This window comes from Capsicum annuum, chromosome 6 (genome assembly GCF_002878395.1).
Source record: "Capsicum annuum cultivar UCD-10X-F1 chromosome 6, UCD10Xv1.1, whole genome shotgun sequence".
Taxonomy (NCBI): Eukaryota; Viridiplantae; Streptophyta; class Magnoliopsida; order Solanales; family Solanaceae; genus Capsicum; species Capsicum annuum.
Window position 1 is genome coordinate 218999657 of NC_061116.1, and position 17673 is coordinate 219017329.

The 17673-nt window shown below is 36.2% G+C and overlaps 1 protein-coding gene across 1 annotated transcript; it reads left to right on the forward strand.

The window, feature by feature from the left end:
• The first annotated feature begins 510 nt into the window (after positions 1-510).
• Positions 511-2667, forward strand: LOC107875672 (leucine-rich repeat extensin-like protein 4). The gene has a single exon (XM_016722475.2). It carries the CDS (start codon positions 670-672, stop codon positions 2272-2274), a length of 1605 nt encoding a protein of 534 aa, XP_016577961.1. The 5' UTR covers positions 511-669; the 3' UTR covers positions 2275-2667.
• Positions 2668-17673: the final 15006 nt, after the last annotated feature.

Genomic DNA, 17673 nt, shown 5'->3' on the forward strand with positions numbered 1-17673 from the left:
TAGAGACTTTTTCTTCAGTTTTTTTTTTCTTTATTAAATTTGCAACACAATTTTTTTTATAACAATTAATAAAACTTTCCATTTATACTGCATTTTAGTCTTTTTTTCTCCATTATCATTTCAGTTATTTTCTTATTTTTGATATAGGACATACGAGTTATTAAAATAAAAGTTTGGGCAGGATGTTCCTTATAATACATATTCCAATACCTTAAAGTAATAAAAATCCTAGTTTAATGTCAGCTAATCGTCTACCAAAGATTGTAACTTCATACATATTGAACAAACAAATATTTAATATGATGTACATAAATTAAAAGAAGTATATTACATACGTGATCGACAGATTTTTATCACGTATTCTAAAAGGAGTTTCTTAATCCTTTTTCTCAAAAACATTACTTATTAGGAAATAAATTCAATTTCTGTTTTACCAGAACTCGGATCAGCTAAAAATACTCATCTAATTAACTAATCAAAGACTTTTTCTTTTTTTGGGTTAAATATCCAAAGTAGCTCAAAGACAAAATAACATATCAAATAGTAATAGTAATAGCAAACCCTGCTTCATTTCATTACTGAAAACAAAGCTCAATATAGCAAGTTTGCTGCCCAAACCTTCCCAACAGAGGGGAGAAAAAAATTACACAGCACCATTAGCAAAAAAAAATGCACCATTTTGGAGGTCATGGTTCTTGCCTAAATACATTATTCTACCCCGTTACCGTTATCTTCTTTATTCTATTCAGTGCAGCATCCATCACTAATCAAATATCTAATTCTAATGATGATCCTTTCAGTGGCCTTGAAATCAAAAAGAGCAATGGTAGAAAGCTGTTGTCATACAATGGTGATGTTCTTGCCATCAACCCATACCTTAATTTGGAGAATTTTAGGCTAAAAAACGCGTACATTGCATTACAAGCTTGGAAAGAAGTAATTCTCTCTGATCCTTACAATATAACATTGAATTGGGAAGGATCTAATGTGTGTAACTACACTGGAGTTTTCTGTTCGCCTTCTCTTGATCAACCTTCTGAAATTACAGTTGCTGGTATCGATATCAACCATGGTGATATGGCTGGTAAACTTCCACATGAATTAGGTTTACTATATGACATCGCATTGTTTCACATAAACTCTAATAGGTTCTGTGGTAGTATCCCTGAGAGTTTCTTGAATTGGAAGCTTCTTTTTGAGTTAGATCTTAGTAATAATCGGTTTGTTGGCAAGTTCCCTGACGTGGTTGTCCAATTGCCTAACTTGAGGTATCTTGATTTGAGGTTCAATGAGTTTGAAGGTGGGCTACCAAGACAACTTTTTGAAAGAAATTTTGATGCATTGTTCATAAACGATAACAGATTTTCTTCTGAATTGCCTGATAACGTTGGAAATTTGCCTGCTTCAGTCATGGTTTTGGCTAACAACAACTTTGAGGGATGCATACCTGTTAGTTTAGGCAGAATGGCTAAATTGAATGAAGTGCTTCTTACAAATAACAGATTTCATTCATGTTTGCCAAATGAGATTGGAATGCTGAAGAATGTCACTGTGTTTGATATAAGTTATAATCAAATTGTGGGCACTTTACCTGAGAGTATTGGAGGGATGGAGAGCTTGGAGCAGTTGAATTTGGGTCATAATATGCTGTCCGGAAAGATTTCCAGCAACATATGTACACTTCCAAATTTGGAGAACTTTGTGTATGACCATAACTACTTTTCAGAAGAGAGTCCAGTTTGTCTAAACTTGAATGCATTTGCCGATGAACAGAATTGTCTCAGAGGAAGGCCTATGCAGAGATCTGCATTGGATTGCCAGAGATTTTTGTCTAATGAAATTGATTGTAGCACTTTCAGATGTGTGTTACCACCTCCACCTCCGTCTTCACCTACACCTACACCTACAACCCCACCTCCGTCACCTACTACCCCTCCATCGGACACCAATTGTACTTGTTTGCCTCCACCGTCTTCACCAATGCCAACATGTCCTCCACTACCGCAACTGCCATCAACACCTGCGCTGCCACCTATTGAGTCGCCATCATACCCACAACCACCACCTCCAACTCATTGCAATGCTACTCCACCGCCACTTCCTACATTCTCTCCACCTCCGCCAAGCATATTACCGTCGCCTTCTCCAATCCCACCAACTCAAAACTCTTCTTCACCTCCACCTTCATTTGTAGAGCCTCCACTACCTTCTCCTTTACCGTGTGCAAATCAGACAATACCAGCAAGTCCAGATATGTCACCTCCATCACCTTGAAAGCCATTATCTGACTTTACTCTTGTTGGTGTCATCTTCATTATATCATCTCATCTTTCTCACTCAATGGAAGTTTAAATCATACTCGGTATTGAAAAAAATCTGGAGTATAATTTTGTTAAAAATACCATGCAGAAAGAGCTGTGAATTGAGCCTCATTTTTGTAGGATTAGAGTAGAAGAGATGCAAGATGAAGGCTGTAAGGTGAGAATTTGATTGCTATTCAGATTGATTGACTTCTCTACAAATTTGTTATTACTTAATAAAATGTAGAACATGTTCCATGAATTGTCAGTATAAACTATTTTTTCTCCTAAAGCAACAACATTGTAGTTGATCATGAAAAGGAGCCCCTTTGTTCCACAATTCAAGATGGTCTCTGACGTTACACTACTTATTTGTTTTCAATGCTTTCATCAGTATCACTATTCACTTGGTTTTGTTCTTTCAAAATAATATGTTCAATTTGTGCAATAAGTCAAGACTAGTACTCAGGGAGTTTGGGCAATGAATAAATGATGCTAAAGCTTTACCACTTTCACATAATAATGAGGGCGGAGGATAAACATGCTTTAGGCCTCCAAGAGTCCAAGACCCCCCCAAAAAAAAATTATATTTATTATATAAGTTTGTCGTTCCTACAAATTTATAATTTGTAGTTCTATATGCAAAGCTTTAATTAGGGGTCGTTTGGTAGAGTGTATTGGCAAAAATAATACATGCATTAATTAATGTGTATTCTGAATACCTTGTTTGGTATAATTTTTAGTTTATATATTGTTAGGAAAGACTGACACACCATCAAAGAGCCCGACAGGGTAGCAGCGGAAAATACCCAAGACTAAACTTTCCCTTTCAACTTGAATCAAGAGGAGACAAATAAACCCAAGAAAAATAGAGTAATATACGGCAAACAACTCAACCAAATGAAACAAGACAAGAATAGAGGCAATCACACTAGACACAAGATTTACGTGGAAAACCCTTAAGTGTGAAGAGTAAAAAATCACGGGACCAAAATCTCCACTATAATCACCAAGATTTACAATATTGTCCTCCAAAATGGCCACCAAACAAGTGCCAAACAACAAGAAACAATACATAATCCACAGCACCAAACACTAGAGAAATAAAGGAGTGAAAACACAAAAAACGCAGCTACTGTTCGGGAATGAAGAACAGGAGCTACAGGCCACCAAATCAAGCTCCGTCAGTTCCTAATCAAAGATTGAGATAAGAGGAACAAGAAGTTCAAAAATCAGCTCAATCGGACAAGAAATGAAGCAGGAATCGCAATTTGAAGTTGACAGCTGTGGCTGAAATTTAGGTGCGAAAATCAGCTTTGTTTTTCTCTCTTTGGCTGCCGAAAACTCTCTTTTTGTGATGGTGAATAAGACCTAAAAAGATCAATATATATGCCCCATATTAATGGGCCTATGGGCAAAAGTGGGTTGATCCAAATTGAGCTTCATTTTATCCACATAGGAAGGGACAAAGGCCCATGACCCAACAATTCTCCCCCTCCCGACTATATGGAGGAGACCTCCATCCCGACGATCATGCAACAATCTTCAAACTTTCCTCTTGACAAAACTTTAGTCATCATGTTAGAACCATTATCATCCGTATGAATCTTCTCAAGTTCAAGCAACTTAGAATCCAACACATCCTGAATCCAATGGTATCTCACATCAATGTGTTTAGACCGACCATGAAATGTAGAATTCTTGCCAAGATGTATGACACTTTGACTGTCGCAATGAAGCACATACCTCTCTTGAGCACAACCAAGTTCCCCCAAGAATCTCTTCATCCAAAGCAATTCTTTACAAGCTTCAACGACAACAATAAGCTCAGCTTCTGTAGTAGATAGAGCAACAAATTTTTGCAACCTAGATTTCCAAGACACAGCTCCCCCTGCAAAAGTAACCAAATACCCTGAAGTAGACTTGCGAGTATCAACATCACTGGCCATATCTGAACCAGTATAACCACAAAGACTAGGCTTCCCTGTACCAAAACACAAACTCAGACTAGAAGTGTCACAAAGATATCTCATAATCCAGTTCACAGCATTCCAATGTTCTCTTCCCGGATTAGAAAAAAATGACTAACAACACCAACAACATGAGAAATATCCGATCTTGTGCAAATCATTGCATACATCAAACTACCAACAGCTGAAGCATAAGGAACTTTCTTCATATCTTCCTTCTCATCATCACTGGAAGGATACTGCTTCGTACTCAACTTGAAGTGCATAGCTAAAGGTGTACTGACAACCTTAGCCTTGTTCATGTTAAACCTTCGAAGTACTTTCGGAATGTACTTCCCTTGTAATAACCACAACTTCTTGGCCTTTCTGTCACGGACAATCTGCATGCTAAGAATCTGCTTTTCTGGTCCTAAGTCTTTCACAGAAAAAGACTTACTCAACTCTTGCTTCAACTTTTGAATCCTGAAAGCATTATGACCAACAACAAGCATGTCATCAACATAAAGTAACACAATAATAAAGTCAACATCAGAGAATTTTTGCACAAAAATACAATGGTCTGAAGTAGTCTTCTTGAAGCATTGCTGACTCATAAAGGAACCAAACTTCCTGTACCACTGCCTAGGAGCTTGTTTCAAACCATACAAGCTCTTCTTCAATTTGCAAACATAATTCTCTTTTCCCTTGACTTCAAAACCTTCGGGTTACTCCATATAAATTTCTTCATCTAAGTCACCATGGAGAAAAGCAGTTTTAATATCCATTTGCTCAACCTCTAAATCTAAACTCGCAGCTAAGCCTAGAACCACACAAATGGATGACATCTTCACAATCGGAGAAAATATCTCATCAAAATCAACTCCCTTTTTCTGGTTAAATCCCTTCACAACCAATCTAAATTTGTACCGTGGAATTGGATTACCATCTTCATGCTTCACCCGAAAAACCCACCTATTTTTCAAATCTTTTTTGTCTTTAGGCAGCTTAACCAAATCAAAGGTATGATTATCTTGCAAAGATTTAATTTCATCTTCCATAGCATCAAACCACTTTTTTTTTTCTTCACTTTCCATGGCCTCATCAAGACTCTCAGGTTCTCCCCCGTCAGTCAAGAGTACATACTCACTAGGAGAATAACGAGATGAAGGTATTTTCTCTCTTGTAGATTGTTTGAGAAAACTCTTTAGAGCATCAACAACTGGTTGCTGATAAACCATATCAACTTGTACTAGAGCATCAACAACTTCTTACTGGTCATTCTGAACATGATCATCATCTTCATTATCAACTTGATTTTCATCATCATGAAGATTTTCTTCAGGAGCAGTAGTCAAAGGAATTGGATCAATATCAACTAGGCTCTCACTACTCTGAGAATCAACCTTCTCAGCTTTGTCAAAATCTTCAATTGTTTGGTCTTCAAAGAACACAACATCACGGCTTCTAACAAGTTTCTTATCAACTGGATCATAGAAACGATAGCCAAATTCATCTTGACCATAACCAATGAAGATACACTGTCTAGTTTTAACATCCAACTTTGACCTTTCATCCTTAGGAACATGAACAGAAGATTTACACCCAAAGACTCTAAGATGATCATAAGAAACATTCTTACCAGACCAAACTCTATCAGGGATATCACCATTCAAAGCAATAGTAGGAGATAAATTGATAACATAAACAGTCGTATTAAGTGTTTCTGCCCAAAAGGAATCTGTCAGCTTAGCATCTGAAAGCATACATTTAACCCTCTCAACTAGTATTTTGTTCATCCTCTCTGCTAAGCCATTCAACTGAGGAGTTTTTGGAGGAGTTTTCTGATGCCGAATACCCTGCTCTCTACAATATCTATCAAAAGGACCATTATACTCACCACCATTATCTGAACGGATGCATTTAATTTCTTCCTTGTCTGTCTTTCAACCAAGGCTTGAAAATTCTTGAACACATCAAGTACTTGATCCTTAGACTTTAAAGGAAATACCCAGAGTTTGCGAGAATGATCATCAATAAAAGTCACAAAGTAAAGTGCACCACCATGAGACCTTTCTTTAAAAAGACCACACAAATCAGAATGCACCAACTCCAGCAAATCAAGCTTTCTTGAAGGCGAATGACTCTGAAAAGAAACTCTTTTCTGTTTACCGGCTAAGCAATGAACACACTTCTTCAACTTTGCTTGTTTTACTTCAGAAAGCAAATTTTTCTTAGCCAAACTATCAATCCCCTTCTCACTCATATGACTCAACCTTCTATGCCACAACTCTGATGAAGTATCATTCTCCACCAAGTTTATCAAGCCTCTAGAAGTAGAGCCTTGAAATACGTACAAGTTAGACAACTTGTCACCTCAAGCCACAATCATCGAACCTCTAGTAAGCTTCTACTGGCCAGCACCAAGGGTATTAACATAACCCTCATCATCAAGACTTCCTACAGAAATTAAATTCAGGTGAACATCTGGAGCATGCTTGACATTATTGAGAACTAGTTTGGAACCATTGTTACTTTCCAAACAAATCGTGCCAATTCCAAGTACTTTAACTTCATCATTATTGCCCATTTTCAACATCCCAAAATTACCTGGAGTATAAGAAGAAAATAATTCCTTCTTTGGTGTAACATGAGAAGTAGCACCAGAATCCACAAACCAGCTAGACTCATCGCGAATAAGATTAATGGCATTCTCACCACAAGTAACAAGAAGATCATCATTAGCAACAACAGCAACACGATTTTCATTATCGCCTTCTTTCTTTTGCCGTCTTATATCTCTCTTATGCTTGTAACAATATTTCATGATATGCCCCTTTTTGTTGCAATAGTCACATGTAACATTCTTGAATTTGGACCTTGACTTGCTTCTACTTTTATCTCTATCATCTGAATCTCTGGAATTATTTCTCCCCCTTTCTTCAGTAACCAAAACATCAAAGTGTGAAGATGAAGAAGATGAGGCCTGAGATCTTCTTCTCATCTCTTCATTCAAGACACCACTCTTAACATATTTCATAGTTACAATACCACCGGGAGCAGAATTAGTCAAAGAAACTCAAAGAGTTTTCCAAGAGTCAGGCAGAGTATTAAGAAGCCAAAGTCCCTGAATTTCTTCATCGAACTTTACACCCATTCCGGACTGCTGGTCAAGGACACCCTGAAAATCATTTATATGATCAGAAATAGAACTGCTCTCTTTATACCTGATATTCATCAATCGCTTAAGCAGGAACAACTTGTTATTGCCAGTCTTTGAAGCATTAAGTGTCTCGAGTTTGTTCCACAAACTTCTAGCATGTGTCTCATTCACAATATGATTTCTAACATTATCTTCAACCCATTGTCTGATATAGCCACAAACCTGTGAGTGCTCAAATTCCCAATCCTCATCAGTCATGGATTCAGGTTTAGTAGATGCAAACACAGGTAGATGCATTTTCTTGGCAAATAAAAGATCTTTTATCTTGCCTTTCCAAGTATGATAGTTACTACCATTCAAACACACCATCTTGCTTATATTTACCTCCACCATTCAAATCTACAATCAACAACAACCAACGCTCTGATACCACTTATTAGGAAAGACGGGCACACAATCAAAGAACCCGATAGGGTAGCAACGAAAAATACCCAAGACTAAACTTTTCCTTTCAACTTGAAGCAAGAGGAGACAAATAAACCCAAGAAAAATAGAGTAATATACAGAAAATAATTCAATCAAATGAAACAAGACAAGAATAAAGGCAATCACATGAGACACAAGATTTACGTGAAAAACCCTTAAGTGTGAAAAGTAAAAAACCACGAGACCAAAACCTCCACTATAATCACCAAAGATTTACAATATTGTCCTCCAAAATGGCCACCAAACAAGTGCCAAACAACAAGAAACAATACATAATTCACAATACCAAACACTAGAGAAATAAAGGAGTGAAGGCATAAAAAATGCAATTACAGTTCGGGAATGAAGAACAGGAGATACAGGCCACCAAATAAAGCTCCGTTAGTTCCTAATCAAATATTGAGATGAGAGGAACAAGTAGTCCAAAATCAGCTCAATCGGACAAGAAACGAAGCGGAAATCGCAATTTGAAGTTGACAGTTGTGGCTGAAATTTAGGTGTGAAAATCAGCTTTATTTTTCTCTCTTTGGCTGCTGAAAACTCTCTTTTTGTGATGATGAATAAGACCTAAAAAGATCAATATATATGCCCAATAGTAATGGGCCTATGGGCAAAAGTGGGTTGGTCCAAATTGGGTTTCATTTTATCCACATAGGAAGGGACAAAGGCCCATGACCCAACATATATAACTAATGCAAGCATTAGTTATACACTATATTGTGTATGAAGGTGTGTATTAGTAATACCATTCATTTTCTATGTATTAGTAATGCAAAGGCTTTAATACATGCATTAACTTATAAAATGACCTTAATACCCCTCAATTTTCCTCTCAAAATATTTCACCATTCCTTTTCCCTCCATTTTAATTTGCAATAGTAAATCTTTTCAAAAAACTTCACAATTTTTTTCCCACCATTTTAATCTACAACAATAAATAGCCGATTTAAATAATTGTAACATATTTTTGTTTTGCTTCGAAGGTCTTCAAAAAGATTAAAAAGAAATTGAGACTATTTCTTAATTTTACGTCTTATATTTTATTTTTGTTTCGACTATGTTAATCCATTGGCGTAATATTTCATGCACAAAGACGAAGGTCTTGCAATTAATTCGAAACCTCTATATACTAGTTAGGGGCATTTACGTAATTTCACTTTAAGTTCTTTTAGTTGGTGTTTTTAAGGTAGCATAGATAGATATAGATTTTACTATGAATCAACGAAATTGTTATTGCTTAATCGTCCGAGTACATAGCACATCTCTTTATATGGAACCATGTCTGTTGGCAAACGATGTGTTTTTTTGATTGGGCCGGATGCTAAGCATTTCACGTTTGGGGTTTGTCTTTTTATTTTATTTTAATTTTAAAAAAAATAAATTAAGAATTTAGTGGATTTTAAGTTAGAGGCATTTACGTAATTTCACTTTAATTTTTTTTTTAGTTGTTAGAAAAATAAAATAAGAATTTAGTGGATTTTAAGTTAGGGGTATTTACGTAATCTCACTTTAAATTTTTTTAGTTGGTATTTTTAAGGTAGTATAGATGAAAGTTTTGTATACTATTTTAAACTCAACTTTTTTGAATCAATTATTTTTATTTGTGCATGAAAAGAAGTTATTTGAATGAATTAAGCTTGAATATGATAACTTTATAACTTTGCAATAAAAAGATTAAGAGAGTGAATTTCGAAAAAATATATGAATATTATTTAAAATATTTATGATAAGTTATTAAGTTTCAGCGTTTGGCCACTACTTGAATTGAGCCACCCTGTAACAAACATTTATCAATTAAAATTCTAACATGTCATCTTTGCATTTCATCATTAGGTGCTAATAGGGATGGCGATCGGGATTTGATAACCGCTCCACACCATACCGCATAACTTTTAAACCTACATAAGTTCACCCCACACACATACCCACACCACATTGCGAGCCCAAATTCTTTTCTCGCTCCATTTGCCTTTTCAGGCAAATATCATATTCATTCATTGAGTTCTATCATAACCAGTCAAGCATTGCCCATAGTGTTGAGCTAACAAGAGAATTATATGATGTCAACAAAAAAATATGTATAGTGTAACTATGTACTGTTAAGGCATGTGGAGTTTTGATGATAGACATATGAATGAAACATGTTGTGAAAGCTGGTCCATTCAAGTGTACAAAGAAAAGCTGTAGGCAAGGCTGTTGATAAGATGATACTGCGCATAGACAGGAGTGGACAAGCAAGAATATTCAGGAACCTTCTCAAAAACCTATCACTTTAGTAAAGTGGAAAAAAACTGCAACATTCAGAAGTTGAGTTGATCTAAAAGTCCAACCATGAGAAGAGTTCTGCAAGGATAAAGGATAAAGCAAAAGAGTCCTATTTAATCAGGGAAGGAGAAACGGCTACAACAAGGAGTGAAGTTACTTGATAGAGTAAAAAGAAGAAAGAAGCATAAATCAACCAGGACTCTATTACAGGTATATCACCGGGGTGCATATATACAACAAAGCATGATCAAGTAACTTACTCAAGCACGAAAAAGAAAATCAACAATCAGCATATCAGTTCACATACTTGAAGAAGAACCTGGTCTCTTACTTAGCAAGTTGTAGACTTTGTGTAGTAGGTAGGTTCTTTGAGTTGTAATGAGTCATTGTTCTAGTCTCAGTGATCTATAAACTGAGTTAGGAATTGTGTCTTCAAGTTTGAGAACTCGAAGACTTGGGAACACTTATCTTGGAAAGATTTGTGTTTTTGTAGTGATAGGAGTTAGAAGTTTTAATTCCTAGTTTATAAGAAGTCTTGTAATTCTGTTGAATGTTGAGGATCAAGTATTATAGTGAAGTTGGGGTTAAATCCTGTAGAGGTACATGTCGTGGTTTTTTTACACCTTTCTTGAGCCGGGTGTTTTCCACGTAAAAACACTGTGTTCAGTATTTACTTCTATGAACCATGTTTACTTACTTGTTCCACAGATAGACAATTAGTAGGGCTCGTACTCTAACAAGTGGTATCAGAACGAGGTTGTCTTAAATAAGACTAGTACCTAAGAAAAGATCAATATAATGAATTCCGCACCTCCTACTGGTCACAGTGAAGGTCAGTCAACTATTAGACCTCCACTTTTTGATGGCTCTCATTTCATCTGGTGGAAAGCAAGGATGGAGATGTTCATTCAAGGAGAAGATTATGAATTATGGGACAGGATTACTGATGGTTCCACTATTCCAATGAAGACGATTGATGGTGAAAAAGTCAAGAAAGTAAGGAGTAAATTTACTCCTGATGACTTGTTGGCTTTGAAGGAAAATGCAAAGGCCAAGAACATCTTGGTTTGTGGACTAGGACCTGCTGAATACAACAGAGTATCCACTTGCACTACTGCTAAGCAAATTTGGGATGCACTGGTAAATGCTCATGAAGGCATTTCTTAAGTAAGAAAATTTAGGATATCTCTTCTTTTTACTGAGTATGAGGCATTCAAAATGAAGGAAAATGAAACCTTGAATGAAATGATGACAAGGCTTACCACTTTAACAAATGAGCTGACTTCCTTAGGAAAAGTCATCTTTGAGGAAGAATAAGTTGAAAAGGTTTTGAGGGTATTATCCAAGTTAAAATGGAATGTCAAGGTGTCTGCAATCAGGGAGGCAAATAAGGATCTTGAGGGCATGACTCTGGATGAACTAGTAGGGAACTTAATGACTTATGAAATGGAAGTTGATGGAGTCAAAGAACGAGTAGCTCCTGAGAAAATCTTAGCATTGAAAGCTTCTGATAGTGATGAGGAATTTGAACTTGATAAAGAGCAAGTTGCCTTTATAACTAAGAACTTCAGCAAATTCTTTAAGAAGAAGAAGGGAACAGGTACTAAGAAACGTTCCAATAACAATCCAAATGGGTGCTGCAAATGTGGCAAAACTGATCATCAGATTAGAGACTGTTGTAGACACCTGATTTTGTCCCTCCCCAAACCCAATTTATCCATTTTTTTACCTTTTGTTATTATACACCCTCATACATATGATTATACCCTACAAAAATACAAAAAATAACAATTCCTAACAAATCAAATCCCTAATATTCTCTTATACTAACAACCTACTCAATCAAAATAAACCACATCACACCCTACCCCTACCCCCACCTCACTACCCCACCTAACCTACCCCACTACCACATAATTCTCATTTTCACCAGAAAACCATCAGCACACCTCACAATATATATACACACACAATATTCACGCGCACTAACCATTAGAGGGAAAGAACAAAAAGGAGAATTAACCAACTTCATCTCCTCTCCTCTTCTTTTCACACACTCACAATAACACCATATACAATCATAGACCATCCCACTCACAATAACAATTTCACACACACTCACATACAATAATTAGAGAGACAGAGATTGAAATTGAGAATAGAGAGAGGGAGAGAGCTGCGAAAGAGTGAGAGAGATTCACGGGAGAGGACTTTTTTCGGAAAGTTCTCATCGAAAAAACGCTGCTACCGTCCTTTCTTCTCTGTTTCATTCATTGTTGGGGCTCGCTGGAGCTCCGACGATACGAAAAGTAAACCCAACCATCATCCCATTGTCTTCCTGTCGCTATTGGGGGTCGCCGGAGCTCTGGTCGACCCGTAGCAGTTCAAGTCCCGCAAAAAAACAAGTCAATTGATCTTTTGGATTTGGTTCCAGTGAAATATGTTATGGATTCTTGACATTTTAATATTTTGGGTCTGATTTGGCGATTAAACCGAGTCCGGGATCAAGTTTTGTGAGTTTGGGTCTGGTTTAAGGTTCGGTGGCGCTCTAATCAAGTAACCCAATTTGATCGAAATAAAGTCATCATTTGAGGTCCAATTCTTCAACTCTATTCTTCTCTTATTTTACCCTCACGAGATGCATTGATGTTATGAATATGAATGATTTGTTGTTTGGTATATTTGAATCTTTGTTGTGTGTTGGTTGACATTGGTTTCGAACTTTGAACACTTGAATTGATAATCGAAGCATGTGATAATTTGGTTGATGGATCGGGGGATCGAAATTTGATAAAAGATGGATAAATTAGCTGATTTGATTCATTGTCATTGTTAATTTTGCATCTAATTGTCAATTTCGCGATAGTATCATGATAGGTCAAATGGGGTAGGCAACCATAGGCTTGGGTAGGCTAATTGAGAACTTGTGGATTATGGAATGTTCGAAATATATGTTGAATGACTTTGTTTTATCGCCTTTGACTCAATTGTACTCATTTGGCCAGGGAATGCCCCGAGGTATCTATATTGCCTTATCCGAAGAATGCCCTGAGAAAGTTGTACCGGAAGATGGCGCACGGTCAAGGCCCAGAATGTCGGGTGGAGTTTAGTTTAGAATAGCAGAGGATTTATATTTCTGGATTTTTATTTTGGAACTGTATAATTTGGACTGGACACTACACTTCCGAATTTATTTTATTTTGTGTGTTCGATTGATTGTTTCATGTGTTTTGTGTTGTTTTTACATTTGTAATGCCAAACTATCCGATACGCCTCACCAAGCGACCGTGGTCGAGCCACGGGATCGAAGGGTGCCTAACACTTTTCCTTCAATCAACAAAATTCCTTAGCCGGAATCTCTGTTTGTGAATCAATATTCAGAGTCAAACTGTTTTGAAAAAAGGATTTCCAAAGGTGACTTGGCACACCCGATCTATGCAAAGTGGCGACGCTAATTTTGAATGTAAAAACAATCCTTTTTCAAAACAAATCATTTTCTTTTGACATTGAATAATAAAAACCCTTTCGAACTTAAAACAAATCTTTTTAGCGTTAAAAAGGGATGTGACAACTCTGGCAACTCTGCTGGGGATTTTTTAAAATTCGAGCTTATTTTGGAGTTGTATCGGTTTAATTTGGTACTATAGGTGTATAGACATTTTGTTTGTGTTGTTTTGTGTTATTGTATTATCACTGTTGAGTGTCTACGTGCTCTTTGTTTACAGTTTTTATCTTATGTGTTACCATTTTATATCTGGCATCATGTGCATAACCCGAGTTATTTTTTCTGCAATAAGTCCGTAGTACACGTGTTGTACACGACCTCTAGTTGACTCACCCTTATTTTAGGGGAGGATCCGTCGGTGTTATGTAGTAGGTGGAAAGCAAAATAGCCACTATTGATCATACACTCCCCCAAACAGCCTTGTTAGTAAACCCTAACGCAGGTCAGCCTTTAGGTCATGCTTATGTGCATCATATTGAAGACCTAGCGGGGCCCACTTGGTCCTTTATAGGAAACTCACCTCTAAGCATCCCTACGTGCTAAATGTTGCATCTTTGAGGGTAACAAGGTTATTTGACAGACTGATTTGGGCAAAAGCATGAGATAGAAGCAACGTGTGTAGGAAGAAAATTATTGAAAAAAGAGTGAAAAAAAAGAGATTTGGTGGTTTTTAGGGTTCTTTATGGCTTTTGTTTTTCACAATTCAAAAATTCAAAAAAAAATATTTTTTTTTTACTTTTTGCACTCATTTTCCAAAAATAAAAAACGTTAAAAAGATTTTTCTTTTATTTCTTTAGTAAGTATTCACAATTTAAAAACTCCAAAAATATTTTTTCCTTTCAATAGGAGCTTTGTACATTTTTATATAACGAAAATATCAAAAAGATTTTTTTTCTTTCATAGTTGTTGGTGTTAGTTTCTAATTAAAAATTCAAAAAGATTTTATTCGTCTGTCTTTAGTTGTGTCTCTCAATTCAGGGTTTAGTTTGTCATTTAATCCTTAATTATCCTATCTGGACGAACTACGCACCCCTGATTCTCCTCTCTCGGGAGTGAGATACGTAGGCAACCTATTGTTGGTTCGGAGACCTTATTTGAAAAATTAAAAAAAAAGATTTGTTCACTCTTTATTAGAGTAGGTGTCATATATTTCTGTAAAAGAAAACTGCAAAAAGATTTTTCTTTAATAGTTTCAATTTTCATTTTCATATGAAATTCCAAATTGAAAACCCAAAAAGATTTTCTTTGGTAATCATAGGTTTTATTTTGTATAGGAATATGAAAAAAAAAATCCAAAAATATTTTCTTCACTCTTCATTTAGAGCAGGTGTGTCATATACATCTTCGAAAAGAAAACCACAAAAAGATTTTCTTTTAATAGTTCCAAGTTTCATTTTCATATGAAATTTAGAATTGAAAATTCAAAAAGAGATTTTTCTTTGGTTGTCATAGGTTTCATTTTGTATAGGGAATTTAAATCTGAAAAATGCAAAAAAAGATTTTCGTCAATTCTCTTGATAATTTATTATTTTATTTTCTTCTTAAAGTTCCAAGAAAAAGAAAAAGAAAAAGAGTTTAATTGGCCATTTTGGCAAGAATTCACGAACTACACACACCTAATTCTCCTCTTTCAGGAGTGAGATACGTAGGCGCCCTTCTTGGGTTCGGTGATCTTTTAAGAAAAAAGAGAGATTTTGAGAAAGTGTTGAACTCTAACGCATTTGCTATCTCTTGTTCAGTTAGTTTGAGGTGGTTGGTTTGTGGCTTTCTGGCTGGTCCTCCATTTCACACAAATCCAAAAAAGGTTTAGTTGTGTCCAACAAGGATATAGAGAGTGTCACCATGGATGAAACAAAGAGTCATAAAATTGAGAATTTAAAGGAAGAGAATTTGAGACTGAGACAACAAATGATGAAAATGTACCAAGCTTGGGCCAGTGGGCTGCCTCCACCTCAATTCCCCACTTTTGACCCTGCAAATACCTTGAGTCTTCCACCAAAATTGCAAAGTCAGTTTCCTACTATGGTTGATGCACCACAACATGCCTTTGAATCTATTCCATGTCAAATGCACCTCAATACTTCCACCACTCTTTCTTTAGCTCCTCAGCATAAGTCTACCACATTCACAGCACCACATACCTTTTGTGTTTTTGTTGCTCAACCTTCTACTAAGACTTTCACTTTGGCTATCAATCCAACGATTGTGCTTCCCCAGTCCACTAGTGAATCCGCGTTCAATACTCGTGATAATCATTGTTATACTCTTGAGCCTACAGTTAAGTTAAGTGGACCGCCAAAATTTCTTACTAAGAAGCCTTGCATGCTAGAAGAGCCAGAGAAAATGGTTGGGAAAGTTAAGAGTGTAGAAAATGATATGAAAAGTTCCTTGGGACTTGTGGGCTATGAAGATGTTTCATATAAAAGCAGGGGAGTGTTTTGAAGTGTTAACCTTTCTCCAAACTTTGAGGAGCTTGGTGGACAGAATGATTCTGTGAAACATTTGGGACGATATTGCAATCAATCAAGGGAAACTGAAGGAAAGAAGAAGGAAAACTCATATATTGTCATGCCAGGGATAAAGCAGAGCTTGGGAGGTCTAACTCACCAACACTATCAGCCTCAATCCTTAGCTTACATATCAAATCCACTTATTCATATGCAGCAAGGTTCCTCTTTTCAAAATCCAAGGAGTTCCATTCCATTTCCTCAATATCCTTTGAATAATGCACAATTGTATGCTCATCCATTTTCTTATCCACAATGGAATGCACCTGTCCCTCAACATCGTCCTCGACCGCCACAAATTTACCAAGGAGCCTCTAAATCCAAGTTTCATCCAAGGCCAGAGTTCACAAAGAGGAGGAAGGAAAAATATAATTTCACTCCTATTGGGGAATCCTATGCCAGTTTATTCCATAGATTGGTACAGCAGGGCATGATCACTCCTCTCCTGAACCACATTCAAGAAGTTTTGATCCTAATGTATGATGTGCATATCATTCTGATATTCAGGGTCACAGTATTGAAGATTGTCGTGCTTTGAAAAGAGAAATTGAAAAGATGATTCAAGATAAATCAATTATGGTACAGAACATTGACAGTGAGGAAAGCTCTAGTCATACTGATATGCAAACCAGTGGCTAAGATGTCAGGCTGAGCAATTGAGAAGTTACCCCTCCCTAATAGGAAGAGGTCTGGTAGTTTGTTTAGTTTCATTTTCTGTTATCCGAATTATTTCAAGGTTGTAGTTCGGGATCTATCTTGTTTTGTCCCTTTGTCGTTATGTTCAAACCCTTCTATCTTTTATTTTTATTAAATGAAGTATCCCATTTTTCTTTGTGTTTTAAATATATGTTATTTGTTTGTTTTCTTTACATAGTACATTTTATGTTGACTCTAGTGACATGACATACTAGTGAAATTTATAGCCAGATCTTAAAATCCAGTTTCAGCATGAACATTGAATCAGAGGTTTAAAATTAGAAAAAGAGAGCATTTGAGAAAATAGATTGAGTGTTGGAGCATTTGGAGGTCAAGTTGAATCCTTCTTTGAAAATTAAGACTATTATTTTGAGAATCGTGAGAATAACTTGGTCATCAATTGAAAGAAATATCTCAATTAGGTCAAGTAGTGAATGTGTGATCCTATGTCAAAAGGAACAGGAAGAAAATTAGTTCCACGAAGTCATGAGTCCTTCAGCATGAGGAATGTACAACAAAGTAGAGTTGTATGCTGGGCAAGTGTACAAAAAGAGGTGGCACACATGCTCGGGGAAAGTTAGTGTTCTAAAATATTTCATAAGTGATCTTGATCGTGCACTTTCGCATTGCATGCTATGTACTAGCATTTTCAAGAATTGATATGACAAAGGCATTTCATTCTGCTATCCAAACATTGTGTCATCCTTTGTTTACCCCATTTAGGCCTTAGTGTTATTTTCTTTCATACCCCTCTTTTGGAATTAAGATAGAGTCAACAAAATTTTAAAAAAATATGTCAAAAAAG